We start from the raw sequence: 12944 nt of genomic DNA, 5'->3' as shown, positions 1-12944 counted from the left end.
TGCATCCATTGTGCATTACATAATTCATATCGCCTAAAAATACAGAATGCACCCTAATACTAAAGACAGGAGGCCCTCTGCCAATAACTTTCAATGGGCTTTTGTTGGCCATCAGACTGTCAAGTTAGACACAGAAGGGAACTCCTGGAGGCGCTAATGAATTTGTGGAATTTAAGATTTGATCTTCTAGTAGCGCCTTATTTGTTTAAACTAAGTCTTCAGATTTTCCCAATAATATCAGTTTATTGTACGCGTCTGCATCTCCCGCCGCCTCGGTTATATGAAGAGAAATTAATAACCACATAGCTCCTTGTTAGGAGTAGCTTATAATGATGTGCATTCCTACAGCATCCTGTAACTATCAGTACTACAGTGTATGGCAATCACTGGACACCACACCAGAAAGGGGAATACTGCGGTAACACCGCACTCTTCTAACTTGTTTTGATGTGCGAAACTCAGAATAATTCTTCTTTCCTTAGCATTAATTGTGGCTGTAAATCATAAAAGGAAACTCTGTATCGCATTCCGGGTGTAGCCTTCCTATACTGCAGAATTGGGATTAAAATTGAACTCAGAATGACGTTGTTAGAAATGGCCACCCACTCAATGAAACAATGTTATATACATCTGTTATTAAATAGGGCATCGAAATACGGTCTAATGATTCTAAAGGATGATGGGTGGGATGCCGCATAATTAGCTGATGCAAAAGAAACAATTGATGGATGGAATGCTGGACAATGCAAACATTCACCCCAATCACAAGGATCTGGGTTTAATCCATCATTCTTTTGCTCACCACACAACCTCAGTTTGGACCCATCCCTGGCTGATGAAGGGTGATGCCCTGAAACCGGTCCCAGGATGCTTGTTTACGGTCCAGGGAGGATCTGGCTTGGCAGTTTGGGCTGGACTGTTGCCACAAGGAACAGGGTCAAGACTGATTTGCATATGGCTGGGTCCAAACTGGGGTGGTGTGGTGAGAAAAAGAATGATGGATTTAACCCAGATCCTTCTGCCTGGGGGTGAATGTTCGCATTGACCAGCATTCCGTCCATCAATTGTTTCTTTTGCATAATTAGCTGATACATCTCCCACCCCATGAAAAGCTGTGTCATGTCTGAGATTAGCGATCTGGGGAAGGCTGTGGTTGCCTTGGGGGGGGCACCGTCATTCATTTTTTAGGACCAGCTCACAGACTTTTATCCAGAGCAAGAGTGAGAAACACACAGAAGGGCAAGAGAAAGATGGAATGGGGGAAAGGATTAAAAAGAACCTGCAAAAGTGAGATAGAGTGATATGGGTGTCTGGTGTTGGATTGAAGAGGCTTGAGGTCGAGTCTAGCACATCCTTGATCTTCAGCACCCCGACCTTGTATCGCGCTGCCCTGGGGCTTCTGAGCAGAATGTTCATCTCAGGCACTTATTCTTCGACAAATGAAGCCCCGAGTCTGATCTGCTGTTAAATCTGCCTTTGGAAAAGACAGGAGAGCAAGCAGGGATTAGCCTGCCCGCGTCTTCCTTCTGATTAGTAGTCTGCTCGAACACATCACGTGCAGTGGTCCATGCGCGAGCCACCGCGTGGGACTCTGCTGATGTAGCGAGGTCAGCACTCAGCTCTCTTCAAGGCCTCACTTAAGTAGATATAGAGTCATGCACACCCGGCGAGAAGGTCAAAGCTTGCCTGTTGCCACGGGGACCGTCTAAGTCTTTGACCTTAGGAAGGCTGTCTGTCACACTGTCGTTAACGAAAATATCGCCCAAATAGCGAGCTCGAAATACCGTTCACAAAAATATTGTCACACTGGGTGTAGATTTTTATTATTTCCTCCGGTGATATTTTTGAGAACGATGTAGGAAACAACATTTATATCAGTTCATATTCTAACCGCGATATATCGGCATTCTAACGTTTCAGGGGGATTTACCTGCCAGGGGAGACAAGGCCCAAAATGGACTCCTCACTGTGTCTATTGGGCCTGAGACACAGCTGAAACATTAAAATCTATGAGTAGCATAAAATATAAACAATGCATATATACGATCAAGAAATAGTTTAAAAAAATGACTCCAAATCACTGTGCTAGAACAGAAAGCAGAGCAGCCACAAGTATTGATACATTATACAATATGCTTTTTAAAAATAATTTGCTGTGAAGGATGCTGATTGAAAAGAATAACTGCAACTTCCGGTACCAGAAAGAACCCTACAACACCCAGATCCGTGCTGTACCTGTGAGAAAGTCTCTGACTTGCTGTATAAACTGCCGACTGTGTCTCATGTCCCGTTCCATCTGCGCTCTGGCGACGGTGACGCGCTCCGTCAGCTTCTGGGCGCTGTTCTGAATCTCCTTTGCAGACTGTTCCGCTGCTCTGATCTGTCGAGAGCAATTAATTTAATGAAACATAGGTGTGCATACATATCTATTATGCATGCACAGCAACACTGATTTAATCTGCAATTACATTCCATAATTATCAATTATATTCAATAAAACGCCACGAGTTGTTCTTGCTGGAACTGAACCTTCAGAAGAGAAGAGAACAAATTTGTAAACGGAATTCTCCTGCTGAGGCTACTGAAAATGTTTTCACTTAGGGTAACCATAAAATGACAAATCATGTTGTGGACGCTTTCAGCTTACAGATTCGAAGATGAAACATTACTTTCTTAAGTAAACAAAAAAAACAATCTTGAAGTGATAGTAAAAATATAGCTTGTTAAACAACAAGGTTTTTTGAAAATGTTATTGCCAATTCTGAGAAACCAGTAAAAGTAATAACCCCTAAATTCAGTGTGGCTCCCCCCACAGACTCTCGGTGGAACCTCCGCAACACTAGCTCATTAAGATACTACAGCATTGACAGTAATGGGCGGCAATACATTTACCTCGTTTGATGCAGACTCAGAAATTTGGGGTAATAACTTTTCATTTATTAATTTATAATAGGGGCACTAAAAGCACATCTAAAATCCATAAAATGTGCAGGTGTAAGAGACTTTCATCTAATGAAATTAAAAACAAAATAAAAACAGACGCAGCTTGATCTGCTGCTTTGCTGTCCAACTGAAGTCTTTAGGGACAATCAGTGGCGGCTCGTCCGCTGAGGCGGAGGAATGTTACCACCTGCTCCCTAAGCAGTGAAAAATGAAAAAAACATGATAACGTAAAGTATTATCATTTTCTTTGGGGCGGGGCTGGGCCCGTGACACCGGAGCACTGCAGGGGGAGGTGTGGTGGTACTCCAAGTGTGCTTGACATTTTGACGGTCCCTCTCGGGGAGCCCAAAACAGTCATGAGCACTTGCCATGTTCTCCATTCAGGCTGCATTACAGCCCGGGTGGAGAACATGCCCCAGGCTCCCAAGCTTGGTCTGAGCGCCGAAATATGGCGCTCAGACCAATCACAATGCTGCATTGCAGCATTGTGATTGGTTAGGGGAGCCTGGGAGCCCTGGTGCTTCCTGCTGCCGGACTCCAGACAGGAAGAAGACAAGAAGATGAAGAGGATCGGAAGAGAGTCGGCGGCAACACCGACCATAGCTAGGTAAGAGTTTTTTTTATTTGATCTTTTTAATTTCCCCCACACACCCTCCCAGCCTCACCACCCTAGTCCGGTAGCAGCCGCTACTGGGGACAATGGGTGTCTAAGCCACACTTCTAGAGATGGAAATCACTGTTGTAGAAGCCATTGGTGCAAACATGTTTGGAGGCAGAGCCTAAGGCAATTCGATGCCATAATGCAGCATATAGATCAGCACAGGCATTTTTGTCCAGCCAATGGACGCTATGTAAATGGCTCACTGCAATTCCCCTCTAGTATACAGGGTGGCACTTGCTGACACCATGTCTGTGTAACATGCATGGGCATGGCAACCAAGGAGGGAGGGTTTGTGGGCAGGCGTGGGGGATTTTGCCCACTCAGAATTTTCATCTGGGGGATGTAGGGGACAGAGAATTGAGTCAGCCAGGTTTCAATGTTGTATTTTTTGTTGCAGGGTAAAACAAATCTGGGCCCTGCTGCTCAGAAGTCTCCCAGAGAGAACCGAAAGTTTGTGATCTCATCTGAATTTGTAAACCCACTGTCAGAGAAACAGAGGTTGCGACCTGCAGAAATTCTGGAACACACATTGCAGATTATCATGTTTATCAAGCAAACTGTAAAAGCAATTTGGAATTTGTAGGTGTATTTTCATTTCTTGGTCACTTTATGCCCATCTGAGGCAGAAACATCTCTAATGAAAAAATAACAAGGAAACTTTGATCACATTTAGAAAAGTTTGTGTTAAACTAATGTTATCTACTGAACTATACAAGCGATACTGGAGAAATGTAAACAATGCACCATTTTAGATCTGCTCTGTTGTACAGAACTTTAGGGTGATCTTCCTTCAGTAGTTCCAGCTTGCTGGTTTAGTGTCCCATGCAGAATAAGGTTTTCCCACAAGTGTCTTCTCAGTACCAGAATTTGTGAACTGTTAATATTTTGAATTGTTTATTTGTCATTATTTTACATCTAAACCTTGTGGATTTTTGAGTTTATTCAAATATATGGGGACATGAATTCTTGCAGATTTCTGTAACAAGGCACTGGTAATTTGGGTTGCACTAGTACTGTGGGTTGTCTCTGCTCCCCGCCACGATCCTCCACCCTGAAATGTAGTGCCTCCCATGCCGCAAGGACACGTGCTATGTTCAGTGTTTAAAAGTGAGAAAAATGTGGTCTGCTGAGAAGAAGTGCAGAAGCTTCTCGGCTTAATGATGTACTGAAATACATGTTTGCTTTTGCTTTTTAGGCCTGGCGTTAGCCAAGATCTTTTGATTTTACTACAATTAATTCTATCATATACATATTTAGGAGACTTTCAGCCAGTCCTCTTCATCCATCGGTCTGTTGTGCCATTCACAGCTTTCTTCTGCCCACTACAGCATACAGCTTAGGGAAGTGTCTCAGCTTACTTCAGCTATTGGCTAACATCACTGTGAGCGACAGCATTCTTCTCTTTCACAAACATCACATTTACACACAAACTAGCTCCCTTTCTACTGTGGCACTGTATGCTTTTGGGTGCCCAAAAATATTTTTTCTTTTAGACAGACAGCCACTCTCCACAGGACGTAGGCTACTCAGCCCCACCCTTCAGTACTTTATTTTCTAACCCATTGCCACTGTGCATTTGGTGACTGAGTAATCAGTAGCATGGAATGCCCTCTCTATTCTCTTACACATCCTTCACCTTCAATTACATCTACCCTACTTCCCAGACCTGACATACTTCCGGACCATCAGGAGCATTTGTCATACATTCAAATGTAAGGTGGGCAAACGCACGTTCATCCACCCTCCTCCGACACCACTACCATGCTGCGTGTCTGAAACTACAACTCGGTAGCGCCTCATCCCCTGCCAAAGTGGTCAGGCAGGCCAGAAGAGGGAGGTGGGGAGGGAAGGCGGGTTAGGTGACAAAAAAGAAAACAAAAAAAAACGTATCCGAATGCTGCCGCCATCGCCCACAGCATTGCGCTCTTCCTTCTTCTGCGCACAGGCTGAATGTATGACGGTATTCCGAATGCATTTGTTCATGCATGCCTTGGGAATGCTGTCATAATCATTAGTATGAACGCATCTTTAGCACGCATTCGTTCTGCACGCAAGTCACTAAAATGACTTGCCTTAGGGGGGTGCTGGCTTTGGGATTAGTTTAATTTATTATTCCAACTCCAATCTGCGCAACAGCAGGGAAGGTGATGGACTTTAATTCCAACACCATTCCACCAATGCGCCCCCTTAAAGCAAGTTGTTGTAAGGACTTGCGTGCAGAACGAATGCATGCTTAAGACGCATTTATTCTGTTGCTGGTACTGTGAAGGCACAGCGTAATTGGGGATTAGTCCTAAAGCACTTTTCCCCACAGGCTCCCAGACTGCACTGCGGGCAATCATGGCGTTGCATGAAAGCAGCATCAGGATTGGCCTGAGTGCTGGCAACGTGAGCTACCAGGCAGACTGGAAGCCTGTGCCTCAGCAATGCAGCTGGGGCTGGAGAGAGCTTCACTGTGCATGAGGGTTTGGCTAGCCGGAGATGGCCTGCCGAACCCTCATATGCAGTGAAGGGAGTACCCTACCACTCCCCCACCAGCAGTGTCATTCCCCTGGACCCTCCCCAAGACTCATCAGAGTCCTGGGGAGGGGGGGTCCAGGGGATTAAAATATTTATTTATTTATTTATTTTATTTTGAAGGTTTTATATAGCGCTGGCTAGACCCAGAGGCATCGGAGCGCTTTACAAGATAAGGATAGTATAAGGCACATAGGGTATAAAAGCATTTTAAAGGTAGTGCAACAAAAATTTACAAAGTACAGACAACATGAGCATTATACATAACCAGATAAATAAACAGGGGCAGGAGCTATACATTTAAGTAATTAGGTAAATGGTGAAACAGGAGAACAGGGTATATAATTACTGAACAAAAATAGTGTGATAGATAAGAAATCAGGAGTAGGACAGAGGTTAGGAACCCCAATAATAATTGAGGAGGTGGGTTTTGAGGTCTTTTTTTAAACTAGAATAGGAGGGATAACAGCGCAGGTTTTTTGGGAGGGCATTCCAGATAATAGGGACATTGCCAGAGAAGGAGCGAGATTGTGTAGCTTTCTTTTTATGCAGAGGTGGGATTAGAAGTAGGGTGTTGGTGCTTCTCAGAGGTCGAGTGGAGCCCGCAGTGTGGAGTTTCTTTGAGAGGTAATGCGGAGTGTTTTGGTGGAGGACTATATGAGTAATGCAGGCGGTTTTGTAGGCAGATCTGCCTTCGATAGGGAGCCATTTAAGAGATTTGAGAGCCGGGGATATATGATCGAAGTGTTTGCAGTCTGTGATGAGCCTGGCAGCAAGGTTGAGCACAGCTTTGATTGGAGCTAGGTGTACTTTGGGGATTCCATTAAGGATGGCATTACCATAATAAATACGTGACAGAACAAGCGACTGAACTACGAGTTTGAAATCATCGGTGGGTATGAATGGTTTAATTTTCTTGAGGTGACGGAGAGTGAAGAGGGCTCCTTTGGCAGAGTTTTTGATGTGAACATTAAGGGTTAGGGTCTTGTCGATAGTGATGCCAAGAGATTTGACGGAGTTGGACAGGGTGAGTGAGCAATTGAGTGCATTGAGGTCAGGGATCCATGATTGAACGGGTAGAGGGTATTTTTGGGGGAGAAGAGAATGATTTCGGTTTTGTTAGGGTTGAGTTTGAGATGATTGGAATGGAACCAGGTTTGGATCTTGGTAAGGGTGTTGTTCAGGTGTAAGATGTCAGCATGAGTTTTAATCTTGTAATAGATTTGGGTGTCATCGGCGTAGAGGTGGTAATGTATGCCTGCTTGGTTAAGAATGAGGGTGAGGGGTTCCATAAAGAGGTTAAAGAGGGAGGGAGAGAGAATAGATCCTTGGGGGACTCCAAGGGAGACAGGAGTGGGGGTAGAGAGACAGTTTTGAATTTTGATTTGCTGAGTACGGTGTTGTAGATAAGAGATGAACCATTTGTAGGCGGTGCCATTAAGGCCGAAACGGGTCCTAAGCACACTAAGTAGGGCTGAATGGTTGACTGTATCGAAGGCTGCGGAGAGATCAAGGAGGATAAGAAGGCAGGTCTCGCCATTGTCAAGTGATTGATGGATGTCATCTATGACATTGAGCATTGCCGTCTCGGTGCTGCAGCCTTTTCTGAAGCCAGATTGAAAGGGGTCGAGAAGGTTGAAATTTTCTATGTGTTTGTCTAGTTTTAGTAGGACACATTTTTCAAGTACCTTTGAGAGAAGGGGGAGGTTAGTGATGGGGCGGAGATTATTTAGGTCATTGGGGTCAGCATTGGGGTTTTTGATTATGGGCGAGATTTGACCAAGCTGAAGGGAGGAGGGGACACAGCCCGTGGAGAAAGAGGTGTTGATGATTTTGGTCCAGAATGGGGTGATGATGTGCTTAAGGGCAGGGACAAGGTTGGAGGGTATTGGGTCTTTTGTGTGGGAGGGTCAATTATATTGAGAGCTTCTAGCTCAGTGACAGGGAGAACGTTGAGCAAGGAGGCATTGTTCTTAAGTTGAGATTTAGGGGAGTTGGTTACTGGCGATGTGGAAGGTGAGAGGCCTGTGGAGTGGTGGGGTGGTATGGAAATGGGCGGGTGAGGAGGCTCGCTGGGGAGCGGTAGGATAGAGGGCAGAGGAGAGAGTGTGTCGTCTGGAAGGGGGGATGTGGAGTAGGCATTAGAGGTGAGGACAGGGTTGGATTGGGAGTTGGAGGATAGTTGTGTGGGAAGGAAGGATTGGTCAATTTTGGCAATTTTTTCCGAGAAGAAGTGGGCAATTTCTTCACATCTGTCTGATGAGGCTGTCATATTTGGAGGTGCGGGGGAAGTTTGGTTTCGGATGATTTTGAAGAGTTCCCTGGGTCTGTTTTTGGCACGGTCAAGTTGAGTGCGGAAGAAGGATGCCTTTTCCTTGAGGATGTGTTTTTTGTAAGTGGATCTGGCATGTCTGAGAAGTGCAAGATGGGAGGGTGTGGGATGGTGTCTCCAGGTTCTTTCCGACAGTCTGAGTGCCCGTCTCTCATTATTTATCTCTGTATTAAACCAAGAGTTTGAGGGGGTGTTTCTTTGGTTTTTGAGTTTAGGCGGGGCTAGTTGGTCAAGAATATCTGTAACAGTATTGTTGAATAGTTCAGTGAGCTCATTCGCATTTTGGGAGGGGGGAATGAGAAGAAGTTGAGCTTGGAGTTTCGATTTTAGAACTCCTGGGGGGATGCCTTTTACGTTTCTGGTCAATTTCTTAGGTCTGGTAGTTTTAGGGGCAGGGAGGTTTGCTGAGGTAGCAATGGTGAAGAGTATAAGGTGATGGTCGGACCAGTCAGTGGGGATGAAATTGGTAACGGAAGTCAGATCATCGTTGGACAGAATGACGTCAAGTATGGATCCTTTAGTGTGAGTTGGAGATTTGCAGAGTTGTTTGAGTTTGTTGATTTCAAGAAGTGTAGTGAGGAGGAAGATGGTGGGGTCATTGGTATCATTCCAATGGAGGTTAAGATCCCCAAGAAAGAGATGTTTTGAGTTGGATAATGCTGATTGCACCAGTAGATCAGATAAATCCTCAATGAAGGGCTGTGGTGGTCCCGGGGGGCAATAGGTGTTGTGTAGACGAATTGGGAGGGAGTTTTTAGTTAACAGTTCTTCGCATGAGGAGTAGCCTGGGTTAGTGATAAGGGAAATCTGAAGTTCCTTTTTGAAGATAATGGCTAGCCCTCCCCTAACTCTGTTAGGTCTGTCTTTTCTAAGAATAGAGTATCCCGGGGGGGGAGAGAAGGTCAAGTATGCTCGTTGAGTGGTCATTTAGCCAGGTTTCAGTGAGGAATGCAATATAAATGGATTCACTCAGGGTGGTTTCCGAGATTTCCGTGGCGTGTAGGACCGCGGAGCGACAGTTAACTAGCATGCATTTCAGTGGTGTGGGGTTGGGTATGGAGGGTGGGCAAGAGTGGATCAGCGAAAGTTGAGGTGGTGGTCTGGGGGAAGCGGGGGAGGAGGGGGTTCTATTTGTCCCTATGATAACAGGGATGGGGGCATAAGGGAGTGGAGGGTTGGTGGTTGGCAGATTAGTAAGGTAGGAGTTACATGGGTCGGCAAGGTCGGACGGGGAGAGATGGTTCGAGGTGCGGAGAGGTCTATGCTTACGGCATCGGAGAGGGAGTGATCTGCAAAGGTTGTGTTTGTTATTGGGGATGTTTGAGGGAGGGAGGATGGTGGTTTTATGGTGAGGGCGGGTTCTGGTGCTGTGGACAAAGAAGTATTTTCTGATCTGGGCAAATTCCGTAGTTAAATTAGATAGGTCACATTCAATGTTGTGTAGGATCTGGGCAATTGAGGAGAGGGGAGGTATCGTGAGTGTGTGGTCTGAGTTATTTGCAGAGTGTGGACTAATGTGAGAGGGGGGAGATGTGGTAGATGGTGTGGGGTGAGCGGTGACGGGGCTGGGAGGAGTGAGGGGTTCAGAAGTTAAAGTAGGTAGGACGAGTACAGTGTTGTGTAGGCTTGGGGTAGTCCGGGTACAGGGAAGTGATGAAGGGGCATGGGAGGTGGGAGGAGAATGGTCTGGGGATAGGGAATGGTCGTAATTAGTTGCGGATGGAGGCCAACTGTGTGAGGGGGAGATAGGGTAGTAGGTATGGAGTGATGGCTGTCGGATTTGTCAAGGGAGATTGGAAGGGTTAGGTTAAACAGGGGGCAGAAATCTGCAGGTGATGTGGTCAGAGAGGATAAAAGGGCATGAAGCGAGTGAGAAACGAATATATTGGTGTGATGGGGATGTGTGATTATTGAGGGTTGGGGTGAGGGTGTGTGAGGGAGATGGGTGTTTATTGGGGGTTGAGGTGCGGGGTTGGGGGGTTGGGTAGGTAGAGCCTGAGGGGGGCGGGTAGAGGGGAAGGGGAGGAGCAGAGAGTGTATGGGATTGGTAGGGGTAGGGGGGTGAGGAGTTGTGATAGGTGATTGCGGGGAAAAGACGGTGGAGTAAGTGAGTGGTTGGGTCAGGGGGAGGGAGGTTTGGGGGACAGGGGGAGGGCGGGTCATGGGAAGGGAGTGATAAGTAGGTGACAGGAGTTTGGGGCTACCGTTATTCAAGGAGGGGTCCGAGGAGTAAGGGTTAAGGGGGTTAGGGGGAGAGAGAGAGATAAGTGGGGGATGAGAAGTAGGTAATTGGGGATGGGGGTAGTGGTTATCAATAGGGGGGTCTAGGGAGGGAGATGGTGAGGTCAATTTTTGGAGGTTGAGAGTGGAGGTAGAGTGGGGGGAGGGGGGAGGAAGAAGTTTGAGGGGTTCTGTTCGTTTGGGGAGGAGGAGTGTTAGGCGCTGAATGGTTAAGGAGGAGAGACATAGTGCGAAAGTGGTGTTCAAAGATAGAGAGGTGGGAAGGCGAGGCTTGTAGAAGGATATTACCTGTTTTGTAGATGGAGATATCAATATCACCCTGAAAGGCTGGGGAGGGAGCGGTGGATATTTTAAATCCATATGGGATATTGATTGATTTAGAGATAGGGAGGTGTTGGAGGAAGATGCTCTTCCATTTGGAAGGGCGTTTGGAGTAGAAGATGTAGTTGGTAATAATGGGGGTGGTGAGGCTGAGGTAGTTATCGACAATGAGTGTTTCAGGGTTGCGGATGAGGAGTTTATGTTTGAAAATTTTCCTTGCGTGTTTGGAGAGATTTGGGGGGTAGAGAATGGTCCAGGAGTTGGGGCCGTGTTTAGAGAGGGTATGGTCCTGAGGGTGATGGTCAGTGCTGTGAAAGGGCATTTTGGGTGGGCGTGAGAGGGAGACAGAGAAAAGAGAAGGAAGTTAAAGGAGATGGGGGAGGAGAGGAGAGGGGGTGCGCTGGGAGAGTGTGGGGTCGAAAAATCCTGGGCAAGATAAGGGGGTAGTGTTAAGCAAGAGAGGAATAAAATCAGGAGCAGATTTGATAGCAAAACAGAATTACATCATTGATGTTCAGTAGGGTAGAAAAGTTAAAACAAGCACGGTAGATAAGATGAATCAAGCAAGGGGGCAAATAGGCGAGGAAATACAGTCAGGCGCAAATAAGATAGTAAAAGCAGATTCCAGTGCAAATATGGATCACATTAAATAGTTAAACAAACACAATAAAATATGGGTGTAGGATAACCAAGGGAGGAATTAAAAGTCAAGAGCAGATTAGGTAGCAAAACAGATTACATCGTAGAATTGGAGCAAATTAAATAGGTAAACAAACAAACCTCAAAAAGCAAAAGATAAAATCCAAAAACAATAGTCTGTGGGGGAGCAATTATATTATGTTAATATTATAATATTATATCATATTTAGCAATATGAAGCAAGTAGCTTGGTTTGATAGGCTTGAATTACAGGGTTTACTCAGGATTTACGCCGATGGCGATCCCAAACCTCCGGGGCCCAACCATTCAATAAGCAATGAAAAACAAGATGAGGAGGAAAACAATGGCTGATGTCCAGTCGGCCCCTCTGCTCACCTTTTGTGGGCCACACATGACGTCAACCTGAAATCGCCTGACCGGTGCCATTTTGAAGATAGGCGACATCAACCAGTAGGGACAGAAAAGTATAGGGTGGTCATGAATAGTTAAAGTCTTCCGTTTATTAGAGGCCCCTGCAGGAGGTTGCATTTCTTGTACTGCGGATTCCTTCAAATGATTTGTGAGTTCTTTTGGATTTGTGAAGAAGTGTGGCTTGCCGTTTTCAAAGCTCCTGAACTTTGCCTGGCTTGTATCCACCGTTGGTTTTGAATAATCCTACGTAAGGTTTATTGCGTAACACCAGCACTCGGACTGGTTTGAGTGGGACACTATGTAGAGGCTTGTGCAACACTTGCACCATAGAGATTGATGAAGGCACTTATGGATGTCACCTCCGATTAAGGGCGTCGCTGGGAAACCTCAGAGGATGGGTTAGAACACATTCCCGAGAGGTGTTGTTGGAGTTATTGGCAGTTGCTTTATGTCTTTGCAGCCCATGCCGCGTCAGAGCGTGCAGCCCCCTCATCTCTTCCCTCTGTGGATGGAAGATCCTTCACCCCTTATTTGTGGAGTCTCCCAGATGCTGTTCCCTCCTGCGCAGCGCTCCAATATTTCCCTGGGCTCGCACTTTCCCCTCCAAAAGGACAATGTGTGTGCTCCTCACCAGCACTGTAGCACTGGGTCAGCTCTTGTCCACTTCATCAGACTAGCACCACTCTATTTTGTTAGGGCCAATGACATCTGATCTACTGCTTGCCGTCTGCAAGCTCCGTTGGTCGCTCCTAGGGGCAGTTTCCCAGTGGGATAGCTATCACCACCAGGCGCGCAACACCTATTGGGCTCACCGAGCTTCAGCCCCACCGTCATGTGTGTCAGCCCGGCTGAGACAGC

General features: G+C 46.2%; 1 protein-coding gene across 2 annotated transcripts in view; it reads right to left on the bottom strand.

The window, feature by feature from the left end:
• LAMB3 (laminin subunit beta 3) overlaps window positions 1–12944 on the bottom strand; it is a 318725-nt gene that overhangs the window by 49694 nt on the left and 256087 nt on the right. For both annotated transcript variants that reach the window (XM_085647191.1, XM_085647190.1), the window contains exon 18: window positions 2236–2380. In XM_085647191.1, coding sequence (XP_085503317.1) covers window positions 2236–2380 — 145 coding nt within the window. The remainder of the gene's footprint in view (window positions 1–2235; window positions 2381–12944) is intronic.

Source organism: Triturus cristatus, chromosome 3_2 (genome assembly GCF_964204655.1).
Source record: "Triturus cristatus chromosome 3_2, aTriCri1.1, whole genome shotgun sequence".
NCBI classification, from domain to species: Eukaryota; Metazoa; Chordata; class Amphibia; order Caudata; family Salamandridae; genus Triturus; species Triturus cristatus.
The sequence above is the reverse complement of the archived record's forward strand: the minus strand, read 5'-3'. Positions and strand labels throughout refer to the sequence as shown.